The following is a 13,978-nucleotide window of genomic DNA, read 5'->3' as shown; positions in this document are numbered from 1 at the left end:
TGCACGAGCGCGATTCCTCTGAGCTTGAATAAAGCGAATCAACCGTGAACGTCGCTGTGATTTCGAGCAGCTAATTCCACTTTAATCGCGAACTAAAAACCAAATAAATTATGTACAAATTCTTTACTTATCCTACTCTGCGTCATAAAACTATTCGTCTAAAACTTCGGCGAATTTCGCGTCGATTTTCCAGCCTCGATAGAGCGAGGAAAAAGGAGGACAACTTTCTGCTCGATTTGCGTCACGTTCAAATCCGTCGAAACTGTGGAAAAGAGGCGCGAGAAAATAAGAAAACGAAACATTCGACGCGCGGGGGCGACGTTCAAGCGTGCTGACCCGTGAAGAGGGACGACGCAAGGGCACTGGACGTACAGACGGAAGTGGTCAGGTGCGATTCAGCGGGCTTCGCGGCATCCGGCTGGGAAAACGAGACACTTCCGGGCGCACTGAATGCGCTGGGAAGGGAAACCGGAAGTGACAGCGGAACGGCTAGACTACCTTCGAAACCGAAACCGCGGAACACGACCGCGGAAACGCGATGAAGAGTAGTCGATGATGTTCAATTAAGAGGATAATTATGCATGCCACTTTGACTATTATTCGCTGAAATAACAGGCTCCCGCAGCAGAAATGAATATTTTAAAACCAGATCCACACCAATTCTTGAAAACTGTGGTGCTTCTCTAGTGAATTCTTTCTAATCCGCACGAGTTAAAAATCTTAGGAAGTTATACATTGTTAAATATTTTTCCGAATCGCAACATTGAGACATCTTCAAAATATACAAATTTTGAGCATACCTGAGTTTCAATACTTACAAAATTCTACAAATTTTCGAGGTGCTTAAGATTTCTTAGAAACTTGAAGTTTGTTAAAATTTATGGGCCTCAAATTTTTCAATTTGAAAGAATCAACTCGATTCATCTATACTGCTCTTTTTTAAAAATATTTCGCTGGCATTAATGTTAAAATTGTTCAACATTGATTATGATTTGGTCAAAGTGAAATGTTTAAGGCGAGAAGATTACTTCGTCGTCGCTATCGGAGTCGAAGTCGTCCTGGTTGTTGAGGTCGTGGACACAAGTGTTCATCGGTACGAAGACCAGCCAATGGTGTAGTTGCGGGATGACCTTCCCATGCGGCGCAGCCGATCTGTGGAAAAAACGTCGCCCATCGGCGGCCCCCTGTGAGAACACGTTCCAAAGATCGCGATTTCGCCGATCTATGAACTGATTCGAACGATCTGATGATTCACAAGCCACTTTTTCCTGTGATCAAACATTTTTTAGGTTAGGACAACAAAGCCAGTTCCCCGATTTTTTACAGATTTTTTTTTTAAATATACTTCTTTGAACTATGTAATTTATAACCAGCTTAAGACAAAGTAACTGGGGTGTTGCTGTGAACACTTGTTCATTTTTTATTAATGCGAGATTTCCTCCTCAGCAGCCACATATGTTCGACTGATTTCACTATTTTTCGAGACTTCATTTTATTGTTAAGATATTTATAGAGGGTTGAAACAATTCTTAGTAGGGACGATTGGTCCTCATTTAATGTGACACCCCGGTTAAGTGATACACAACCCCGGTTAACTGATCACAAATCCAGTCCAATTGTGATCAGTATACGAGGGATCACTATTAAACTTTCTCCCAGTTTACCAAACTCTTTCCTACAACCTTCCACTGAACCACAAATCATGAAATAAACGATTCACCTTACACATGACTTCCTATTATAGATCTCACGATATTTTTATTCAAGTGGATTCAACTTAAAAATGGAAGTGAACGTGGCGTATAATGAATTACTTAAATCCCAGCTAAGCGTTAGCTTGACGTCGTTCACCCACGATCACGGATTACAACGATATGAATGGATCCAAGGCGAAGACTAAACATCAAAGATGCGGTGCAGCGTTAAAGCGAGACGAAATAAAAATAAAAAGACGCAAGAAGGGAGAGGGAAAAATGTCGACCGACAGTTTGCATCGCGAGCATCTTTCGAAAGGATAATCCACACATGGCAACGTTCCCCTTTACTCTGTCCCGACGCGACTCGTGAAGCTCGAGTAATTAACGTGACGCCAGGGGGAGAGCGCCGTGAAACGTTTATTTTTACGAAATCTCTCGTTTGAGGGTTTGCAACGTAGGTTCCCGAAAAGCGTCGAGACTGTTTCGTTTTTCATTTTTTTGAAGGAACCTCAAATGAAGACTTAGACAGAAAAAATGAATGTGGTAAATAATTATGCGTTTTCCAAACCGCTATTGCTACACCCTAATTGCGGTAATTTAGAATAATTCAATTTCATGATTATGAATGTGCGAAACCAGTTGAATGAAAATATTCACCTGTGTTTATAGTATTTCTGCAGAGATGGTGAACATTATAGAAAATAATATCCACAAATTTCTCTGCGATAAAAATTCGATGAACAAAGGCTCAGTTTCAGAGCGAAAAAATTACATTTTTGTCACATTTTTTGAAATTTCTTCCCAGCCAAGTGGAAATTCCGAATTTCCCAACGTTTCCTGACCAAACGAATTATGATGACTTCGTCGGAAATTACAGTCTAGTCGTACGAGCATTTTTAACGCGTCATCATCGTTTTCGCTGTTCCCGATAAGCAAAAGGGTTCCCGCAGTTCGCAATGAATCGATTTTGTCGAGTCGCGCGACATTATTACGCGTGATATTGTCCAAAATGCAAACAACACACACGAAGCCTTTATGCATCCGATGGCTGGTTTATTAATTAAATTTCGTCGTGAGAAATTTTAGGTGAAATCGACAAAATTTCGCGAGCGTAGCCTGCCATTATAATTCTTTTGTAACAGATTCGGAATTATATATTTTATTATATAAAATTCAAATCCCCAAATCTTTAAATCTCATGATCTCTGAGGAATTCCATTAATTCGAAGATTAATATCCAAATCAATTTTGCAGATCAGGTATTCGAAAATTCTACATACAGGGTGAGTCATTTAACTGTTTCACCTAAATTTGCTTGTAAACTATTTGTTGTAGAAAAAAATATTTCGAATAAAAATTGTGTGAAATTTAGAGAAGCATATAGTTTTTTTTCTATTTCATTTTTTTATTAAAATATGGAGGTCACCCTGTTTTTATAAACGTAATATGTTACATTTGACACAAGGTATTTTAAAAAATATTAAGGTATACAATGTCAAATATTAATCACTTTCGAAACATTCTCCAATGAAGGTTAACTAAACTTTGGACAACATTTTGAACACTACTTGCATGAAAAATTTATGACACTATCTCGGTAATTATTCATTTTTGACCTCATACATCTTATTTATTTTTTTATTCAGCATTTAGAATTCTTCCAAATCCCATTGTCAAATATAAGCATTAGGGTTAAAAAACTCAAGGTGATCATATCTTGACAAAAAAGTGAGACACTAAAAAACTAATTATTGTACTGTATGCTTCTGATATCCAACAATTTTCGTTCGAAACATTATTTTATCCAATAAACAGTTCACAAGTAGATTTCAGCGAAACAGTGAAATGAGTCACCCTGTATAACATAAACCAGCAGAAAGTTACCCGAATCGCCGCCAAACGAATTCCATTTCACTAGAAAAACAGTATCGATAGTCGTTTAAATGGCAAACGGAGATACGCGCCTGTGAGCGTTGCTCTGATTTCACGATGACAAACGAAACCGACACCTTCCATGAATAAATTGTTCGTTATTCACCGATTATAAATGCATTGATAGACAGCGTTTCGCGTCGAATCACAGCGAGGTATCATATTTGCTACTTTCTCTGCCTTGAATGTGACACTTTCTCTGCTATAAACTTACAGGAAGGCTCTTAAGAGGGAAAAAGCTACACCATGAATTTTCCTTTCGTTTTTCGCGTGGCCTCGAATAAGCACTGATCGCGCATCGATGAAAGGCAGCCTCTTTTTTTTATCCCCGCCCTCTGCCTCCCACAAATCACGAAAAATTGCAAACGACCGCCGTACGGGAAACTTTCGGTGGAAATCAGATTTATTGGGGCGCCGTAATTTTTTGCAGAATACGGAGCGGCTGCGTCTGCCAGCGGGAGATAAATGAAACGTGGCTGGGACAAGTTTCCGTGGTCCGTACGACAGGAGCACAGTCGAACAGTATTTCGAATATCGATCGAACATTAAACGCTACGCACACTGATGAGTTCATTCGGTTGGATTTATTACGACGATTGAGAAGAATCACATTGACGTTTAATGACGTTGACTTTTTGGAGACTGGATGAGCCAATGGAGGCTCCAAGACATTTTCTAGAAAATTTTGATTTTTCATTCGATCTTTCGTTTTGTAGATCTTATTTTACAGTCTTAAGCAAATTTTGCAATGAGATTATGAGAGAATTATTTTATTTCAGAAGGCAGAATTTTGTGTGTATAATATCATGTGAATTATGTAGTAATAGAATAATGTCTGTTTTTTTTTTGCAAAGGATATGATTGAAAAATCGAAATAAGCAGCTAGAAAGATGTTGAAAATATTTAAAGTTCGAAAATTCTAAACTCAATATTTGTATGACCTGAAAATCTGAAATTTTCTGAAAAAATCGAAATTATTAGAACGAATTTAGTACATCAAAAATTGTGAAACTCTGAAGTTCAAAGATTAAAAGTTTTTCTAATGAAACTTATGAGTTTCTTAGTTATTCAAGAAATTAAATGTAACTTCCATGTTCCTTGTTCTGCGGAAAGATCCAATTCTTGCAAATTTGCAGAGTAAGAAGCAGAAGTTCTGTTCGAGGTAATTTTCTACGAAGTTGAAGAGAAGTCTCGAAATTCCACCGCGACATTTAGCGTGGGCCACTGTATACGTTAGAGATTATTTTGTGGATCGACTGTTTAAAATCGTATTTAAATGGCCGCGTTCCAAACGTACTTATGACTTATAAAAGATCGTAAGACAAAGCCATAAAAGTAGTTATGAAGCGAGCTAACTGGTCGCTTAATTTTTTATTAAGACTGAGGCAGGATTACTGTGACTTACTTCTTTGCACCTAGAATTAAATCTGTGTTACTAATTTATAATATACTAAACTAATCATAACACCAGAGGGAGACAATTATTTTCTCATATCTAAGTTACACGAATCCATTCTAAAATATTCTGAACTATTATTATATCCTCTGATTTCAGTAAAGATTCTCGTTATAAGTTCATCAAACTTTATTCGTTACATGTTCATCGTTACCTTAATACCTGGAGAAAGGAGGATCTCCTTGAAACGTAATTCTATCTGACACAAAAAATAATCTGGATTTTAAGGGAGATGAGGATTGCCTATCTTGTACACGATATATGTTTCTAATCGGTTCTGAGTGATAATCATATAACGTGAGTTTGCAAAACTGTCTAGTCACGTCTCAAGGGACCCTATTCTCTTGTGGTAGAAATAATTTTACATACATGTAACAGATAAACCTTGACGAACATATAACAAAAACTGCAAAATTTCGAATTTCTTCCCAAAACTAAACTACTCCATCCAAAGAATAATAATAATCCTAACCTATTTCCATCACAGCCTCACACACCTGAACATACGAATCAGTTCCATCAAGAATAACTCCATAATTCCCACTCACAGTAGACAAATAACGCCAGAGGATCGTGACTGGTCGCATTAGTTGTCAATAATCTTAGCTCTAAAAGGACATTTTATTAACCACTGTTCGCCTCTGAATCCCTCCTGTCGTTCACCATTAGCGACCTCAGGGCTCCTAATAATAAAGCAGACAATGTCGCGGGTTCGAAAGACAAGAGGAAAGTCCTCGTTTCACGGGACATTAAATCCTGGCGGGGTAGGAATATTCTTAAAAGGTTGTTGCATCGAACGAGGAGAACGGATGAAGAGAAAATAGCAGGGTAACTGCCAGGAGCTTCTCCCGCTGGAGGAGATGAAACCGAGTGACGCGTCAATCGAGTGTGAAACGTCCGACTCCGTGATTCCGTAGTTTCCTTTCCTCGTTTCGATTGCGTCATAAGGGCACCGTCATTCCCCGACTCGTTCTTTCGTCGACGATCGACGTCGACGGTCTGAACCTCCCGCGAGCTCCTGTCGGTCCGATATTCCGTGAAAATCGTTTTGTCGTTGGCCAATGGGCCAAGCTCGATGACGCTAGAATCCTTGCCCAGGCGAGGGAGGGTTCGATGTATTTCCCTTGAAAGAAATTTCCAGTTGATCTGAGAAGTTTCTGTGCCCTGTCACACCGAGCTGCTGTGTCACTGACTCGGATCCGAACTGCGAAATGCGACTTCTGAAACGCCTCGTTCGACCCTTCCTGAAAGGGCTTCAGAATTGGTAAGTCTCTGTTACAGCCACTTCTCTTCTCGAATCTTCGTCTGGTTCGGAGTTCGGGCTCTCTGTGCTCGATTTAAAGTCGATTCTAGATTTCATATTGGCATCGCTAGGGATTCTGTTCGAAGCTTTATTGTAGAAGAATTATTATGGGTTCGTGAATTAATTTTGGGGTGAAGCAGTAACGATCTTTGAAGTTACTTCAGTATTCAATTTTTAAATATTCCACTTTAATAGTATATTCGAATTTGAAATTGTCCTAGCGAAGTATTGAAAAATTTGCTATAAATATTTTGGAACTAGAAAGATATAAGTTACTTATATTTGTAAAACGAATCATGATACGATAAAATTCCCCTAGATTGGTTTCTAACCAAATATAAGTAGCTCACATCTTTTTCGTTCTAAAATGCTTGTTTATAAAATGCTTGAAGTTCTACTTAAAATCTCGAAGAATAAAGCTGCTCAATCTTTCTTCGGACATTTCGATCGAGTTTAGATCAATTTGTGGCCCAAAGTGCCTTCTGAGATAGGAGATCGTCGGTGGCTTTCTTCTCCCAAGATCTCCCCAGTTCGATGGAAAAACTTGCTGAGCAGAGTAATTGGGGTCAGCGTGTCGATGATCAGACTTAACCTAGCTTCGAAACAAAAAGGAGTCTCGATCGATCTTAACGCTAACGTTTGAGAGCATCCAAGGCGGAAATGAGAATTGCATCAGGGATATTATCCCCAACGGGATCCCTGTAAACATTTACAATGAGAATACGTTCAGATTGTCGTTTAACTTATAAAAACCGCAATACCGAATGCCTACCATACGAAGGGCTTCCATGAAAACTGAAATTTAATAATGTTTTGTTAATTGTCTGCATTTAACCCAGTTGCGAATCAAGTTTGAGCTGTTGAAACTGTTGCTAACTGCTCTGAATAAAAAAGTTTGCAAAATTCGAATATGACAATTTCAACAAGAAGAATAAATTTCTGGTAGGATTTTATTACTTTTTTTGGTGAAAGATTAATCTGTTATTAAAGTATTGTGTTTTATAATTTTTATCGAAATTTTTATGAACGTAGTTGCTTGTAACTTAATTGAGCACAAAGTTAAGCAATTGAAAATTTTTGCAGGACAGTTCGTCAGAATTTTTCTACACAAATAAAAATTGAAATTTAAGAACAGACATGAAACTGGACACTTAACTAGGTACACGATTTTCTGCCAAAGGAATTCATTCACGATAAAATCGACACAGATCGATCTTTTAAAAAATCCCTTGAAAATCACCCTTAATTCATATTCAAACCTCTTTCCACATTTCAATCTTATCACCCACGTGAACACACGAATTAATCTCAAGAGCAAGTACAATCCCAACGAGCACATAACGAGGGTATGAATTCTGCAGAGGCCCGAACCAGTGAAACATCTGTCATCGTTCAAATGTAGAATTATCGCAAGCAAAAGAATACACGACTCGATCCTGGCGGGTAATTACCTGCACAATTATCCACGGGACAAGGGAAACCACTCAGAGGTGCGTTGACAATCGTATAGAGAGCCGCGGAATCCGTTCCCACCTGCGGCCTCATCCTGTTGGCCGCTGTAACAGCCGTCTTCCACCGTTTCACGGTGAACAGCGGCGCGTTAATAATTAATTCCCCGTAAAATGGGGAACGGCGGCATCCCTCGTTGGTCGAGGGCAGGCAGTTGTATATCGCGGTGAAAGCCGTAATGCGGAGTTATTAACGATCCCGCTGGCATCGCGGGGAGCTCAGGGGTTCGGCTCCCAGGGTTACGTAACGGCGGCTCGGCAATGCCTCAATCCGATAACGTGGCTGCATTCACGTGACGTCGATGCGTTTACGTAAACCGGACGATCGATCCACGTTTTTTGGCACAGTGGCACCCTACGACTGGATCGCGTTACGTACAGGTTGCGCAACAATGCAACGCTGGCACCTTTTGGAGCCGCCTCTGGGCTCGGGACTTTGGACAAAGTGGGATTGGGGCTTTCTGGTGGAGATTCTGGGGGAATTTGTGGGGGACGTTTGGTGTTGGGACCTGGAGGTGTGTTTTAAATGGGATTTGGAAGTGTTATGAGGCTACATGCTTTTGAAGTCACCTCTGGGGATGGGACTCTGGGCAAAGTAGGCTTGGGGTTTTCTGGTGAAGATTCTGGGGGAGATTCTGGGGGAATTTGTGGGGGACGTTTGGTGTTGGGACCTGGAGATGTGTTTTAAATGGGATTTGGAAGTATTATGGAGCTACATGCTTTTGAAGTCACCTCTGGGGTCGGGACTTTGAACAAAGTGGGATTGGGATTTTCTGGTGGAAATTCTGAGAGAATTTGAGGGGGACGTTTGCTGTTGGGACCTGGAGATGTGTTTTAAATGGGATTTGGAAGTGTTATGGAGCTACATGCTTTGGAAGTCACCTCTGGGGTTGGGACTCTGGACAAAGTGGGCTTGGGGTTTTCTGGTGGAGATTCTGGGGGAATTTGTGGAGGAGTTTCGGTGTTGGGACCTGGAGATGTATTTTAAATGAGATTTGGAAGTGCTATGGGACTACACTCTTTTGAAGTCGCCTGTAAGGTCAAAACTTTGGACCAGTTAATTCTAGGGTCTTCTGATGGCTTCATAGGTCTGGTACATTTTAGTGGAAATTGCAGGGGATCTTGTAGAATTTTGCTGTCAGCACCTAGTGAGGTGTTTCAAATAGTATTTGGAACTATTATAATGCTGCTCCCTTTTGAAGTCACTTTCAGGGTCACGATTTTGGACCAATTAGTTCTAGAGTCTTCTAGTAACTCCATAGGTCTGATGTATTTTGATGGAATTTGCAAGGAATTTTACAGAATCTTGTTTTTAATACCTGGTGAAGTTTTTTAAATAGATTTTGGAACTATTATAGTGCTGCATTCTTTCAAATTTATGTCCTGGCTCAAAACTATGGGCCAATTGAGTCTAGGGTCTTATAGTAGTTTCATAGATCCTACAGAATGTATAAAATTCTATAGAAACAGAATACCTACATATTTCAGAAACTCAGAATTTTTATTCTAATAGATAGCCTGTATTAGAAAAGCAATAACAATTTTAATAACTCTGCTTCTAAAAATTCTGGGTTATTTGAATGAAATATGAACACACCTGACATTAAACCTACCATAATTAACAACGATACCAGCATACTTCACACAAGGAACAGAAAACTGGAAATTTCTAAAGCACCTGGATCTTATCCAAGTAAAGCCACAGTCAAATCTAGCAATAACACTGAATCAACGAGTGTATTAAAGCCAGTGTTCAATCGAGACAAGGAGGAATTGTCAATGCCCCAAAACTGTGAAATTTTTCTGAGATAAATGGCTGGGATGATAGGGGAATAGAGTCTAATATCCAGTGAAAAATTCGCTCGCGGACCGAAAAGAAAAATGAAGGCAAAGGCATCGATGATAGCGTAAAATCCAAAATAGATGAGAAGAAATGGTCGGCACTGTTTGATGGAAGATAGAAAAAAAAAGGGAAGGTAGAAACTCACAGCAAAAAGAGAAGCTGGAGGAAAAAAGCTCGGCTGTATGCAGCTCGGACGGAAAGTAATTGAAGCTTCAATTGTCGAATAAATTGGCTCGAATTTCTATCGCAAGTCCTTCCCTATTCGCCATTTTCGTTGGATCCTCGTTTATCCTACAATTTTTCCGAAACAAAATATTACGACGTGTATCAAACATAGATGAACCAATCCCACTCTGTGATGTGTTCTTAACCGAGACAGTGAAATGTGTCACTGGTTTTGCGCGCTATTCTCATGGAATTTACCTACAATATTTCACAATTCAGCCTTTCATGGCGACTAAAGAAATAATATTTTTCAGAAGATAACTCAAGTAGTTTTTCAAATTTATCTTATCTTTACTCGAATTAAAAATTCACAGGTTCTAAATTTCTGAAATGAAATTTGAATTTCAGATACTGATTCCACGTTCAAAAATATTATATGGAAATTGGAGAATGAACTTTCTTTCTCTACCACGTATCGTTTCCAAAAATTTGACTCTGAATCCTGCTGAGTGCTCTTAACGAACTACTTTGCCAACCGCACAGGCACTTGACAGATCTGAAGTTTCTTTTTCTCCAGAAAATGAGGACTTCAGGAAGAAAATCCTATTCTTCAACCCAACCCTTCACAATTACAACTATAATTATAAGTCACATTATATTTTACATTTTACTGTAATATCACATTAAGTAGAATTCATATTTAAGAGTACCTACTGCACTACAAATTCTCTCTCATAATGAATTCATCTATATATCGAAAATTACAAGCAAAAATATACCTAATAAAAACACAGATGTATTAAAAATTGCCCCAGAATGACATAAAAAATTTACAGAAATTTCTATAATTTCTATAAAAGCTTCGTTACAATTCTAGTAGCATTACTGAATAATAAATTATTAAGAATTATATATTTCTTCATTTCTCTCGTGTACTAATATCTTTAGTTTCCTTTTTCTTCAATGAAAATTCAAAATTCCACAGAACTGTTGGACTCGATTTATTACACAAGGCCAGCCTCAGCCTGTCGTGTCTGCGATTAGTTGCATCCTCGAAAACACCCTCACAGTGGTCGCCTCATACGGGAAATAATTTCCCAGCGTGATCCTTGGCGTCGTTCCGTGTTCTAAAATTTAATGAGAATTCGGGTATCGAGGAGGGATGAATTGGCGGTACAACCGAATACAAATGGGTTCATTTACACAGGAGAGAAGAGAGAGTCCGAAGCAGCGAACAGTCGGCCGAGCCCATTACTGTTTTCCACCCCTCGCTCCTTTTACTTTCGCTTCCTTATCAAAATCTACGTGCTATCGGGCTGACTCGACTGACAAATGGCTGCTGAAGGGAAACTCGCGCTATGTCGACCTAAATTTAAGTAGTCTGCAACACCCACTGTTCTTTCTTTGTAAAAGATACGCTGCAAATTTTAGTCATAAATATAAAGATGAAAAAAAAGATTGCATTAATTATGCAATATTTTCAAACATTAAAATTTTCGTATACTTTCAACTTTTTCACATTCTTATATTTTTGTATACATTTTCCCACCTTTTTGGTGATCATTAATAATTTCAGATAACATAAACACTGTCATCAGATCGTTCGTTCAGCTTTCACTATTTTATTCACATTCACTACCATAAAAATTAGTCACCTTTGGTGAGTTCTTTGCTCGTTAATGCTACTTAGCCTAAAGAGACAATATTACTACTTGTTAACTATTTTATAAATTCTCTACCAGAAATTCTGACCAACAAGCAATATTAAATCCACAGTGTCTACGCTAATGTTTAGTTACGATACTTGTGCGTAAAAGACTTTCTAGTGCAATCAACTGCGTGCACGTTAAAACAGAAGTGGTCGGAGATCGATTTTGAACTATGTCATCGTTGGAAGATACACTGCGTTGAAATATCGAGTGCCAACGTACGAACAACATTATCGTGCAACGTGATTTTTGTCTACGTGACGTTCAGCAGAATACAAATTTCTGTTTGACAGCGCGATTTGCATACGAAAAAAACCAGTGTCCCCGAGTTATCGTATCGAGGGATTAACTTGTACACGAATCCCTATAAATTCGAAAGCTTATTGAATTTTCTGCACGCGAGCGCGGCCAAAGGAGGAATTTACTCGCTGCAAATTGAGAGCAACTAGCGATGGGTTCGAAGATGCTTCGAGTCTGTTCATTAATGGAAGAGTTTCAAGTTACTTCAAAATGGAGAAGGTAAGGTGAGTAGCTGCATATATTCAGACTTCCAAGAAAATCTAATTAAATATTCATGTTTAGAAGGTTCTTCAATTTTTCGAGGAAATTTGAAAACTTTAATCTTTCAGATAAAAGACAGATTCTTACCTAAGACAGATAATTCTTGTTTTTCATTTATAACAGATAGGACGAGAAGTCTCACTGAAATTTTCCTAATATTTCCCCCAGAAATTTAACTATAAGAAGGTAGATATAACAGCAAAGTAACCAAAAATCTACCTCAACTAACCCACTTCTGAAAAAGTATCCAAGATAAAAGCATATTAAATGAGAAGAGTGGGGGTGCTCGTTCATAAAACTTCCCCCATCGCTGAAGTCGATTCTTTCAGGGACCCCTCTATAAAGCTCCCAGGTTCCAAGCCACTCAACCCTTCACTTCTCCCGAAGCTCTGAAAACCCTCGAGCAGCTTCTCGAGCTTCCAAAAAACCCTTAAAAAATTCGCAAATCCCCGAATAATTTGAAAATTAAGACGTCCCTCGAAGCACCTCGATATATTCGTACAATACGCTCGAAACGCTCGAGAGGTTGAAGCCCCAGAAGCCGAGTCCTCCGATTACCTCGGGGGCGCGTATCAGCCTTAAAAAAGTCACGGTGGATAGGTTTAAACGCGCTATTATATGAAGGTAACACGTGGCGCGATACAAGCTGCATGTAGTTAACTACTCGTTGCCGGTTGCAATCTCGAAATCGACCAGCTCTAACTCGGGAGCACGCACGCCGATAAAAAGGGCTTCCGAATGGCGTGGTGTACGCGCCGTTACACGCGGAAAATATTTTCCCCGTTATCGCGCTGCGAAGTTTCGCCGAGCTAACAATTAGAATTCAGAGCGGCCAGATCATATTCAACCCTTAAACTGCAGCTACGAATGAATATCCGATGCACCAGACTACATATGCCTCTTTTTACTTTAACACGATACGATCTAGTAATTGGAAGTTCCCTCTTTATGGTGAATTCAATATGGCGGGATTAAAATAGATTCAATTGTTTTCTGTATAGTCTATAGTTTCTAGATTCGAGCCAGCGTGTGTTAAATCACACTTTTCAGAGTTTAGAATAGAAGAAATTAAACATGCTGAGATCTAGTAACTTTGATATCACTAGAGATATGTCTAGTTTTTTTTTTAACATAGGTAAAGATGTATTATTTCATGATATTTAACAGTGGAATTGTGAATTAGATACGGTTGCTTTTTGAAATAAATTTTGGAATCATTTTTTAAACAAATGTACTGCTAAAAGCACCTAGGGATTTAAAATGTGCTAGAATTAGGAAACACCAACAGCTACTGTTTGGCTCTTGTATGAATTTAATATAGTCTCTACACTTCTGTGTGAAAAAGTAAACGATATAAAAGGTAAAAACTTTTAGTATCAAAAAATATTATTTTTAAAAAAGAAGTGCATTTAGTACACTCTGGCTCTGAAATCCAGATACTTATTTTTACTCCATGTTTGTAGTAAATATTTAAAAACTTGTCGTCGTATAAATATACAGACGAAAAAACAACAGGACACGTATTTTTAGTGTTTTTCTTTTTATATGTATACGATAATAAGCTAAGGACGAAATTAAGTGGATGCTCGAAGTTCTGATAGTGGATTTCAAGTTGAATTTCCCGCTATATATATTTATTTCACTGTTTGGCCCACAGAGGGAAGCAGCTGCAAGTCACGTGGTGAGAAAAATGAGGTTAATCGCGAAATAGTGGGGGCTTGCTTGCATAGTGACCTCGAGCAGCCAATTTATTTCGTCCTAGCTAAAAAAAGTTGTCACATAGCATAGCACTTTCTATAGAAGC

At 38.7% G+C, this 13,978-nt stretch overlaps 1 protein-coding gene across 3 annotated transcripts in view; it reads right to left on the bottom strand.

Moving 5' to 3' along the window:
- Positions 1-451: 451 nt before the first annotated feature.
- Tmod (tropomodulin) overlaps positions 452-13,978 on the bottom strand; it is an 80,657-nt gene continuing 67,130 nt past the window's right edge. The window contains exon 9 of one of the 3 annotated variants that reach the window (XM_076382472.1): positions 452-1,152. In XM_076382472.1, coding sequence (XP_076238587.1) covers positions 1,088-1,152 — 65 coding nt within the window. In that variant the 3' untranslated portion in view covers positions 452-1,087. The remainder of the gene's footprint in view (positions 1,153-13,978) is intronic. The other 2 variants (XM_076382473.1, XR_013002348.1) reach the window with 2 other exon arrangements.

The sequence above is a fragment of the Calliopsis andreniformis genome, chromosome 7 (genome assembly GCF_051401765.1).
Source record: "Calliopsis andreniformis isolate RMS-2024a chromosome 7, iyCalAndr_principal, whole genome shotgun sequence".
Taxonomy (NCBI): Eukaryota; Metazoa; Arthropoda; class Insecta; order Hymenoptera; family Andrenidae; genus Calliopsis; species Calliopsis andreniformis.
This window is presented reverse-complemented; position numbering and strand designations above follow the sequence as displayed.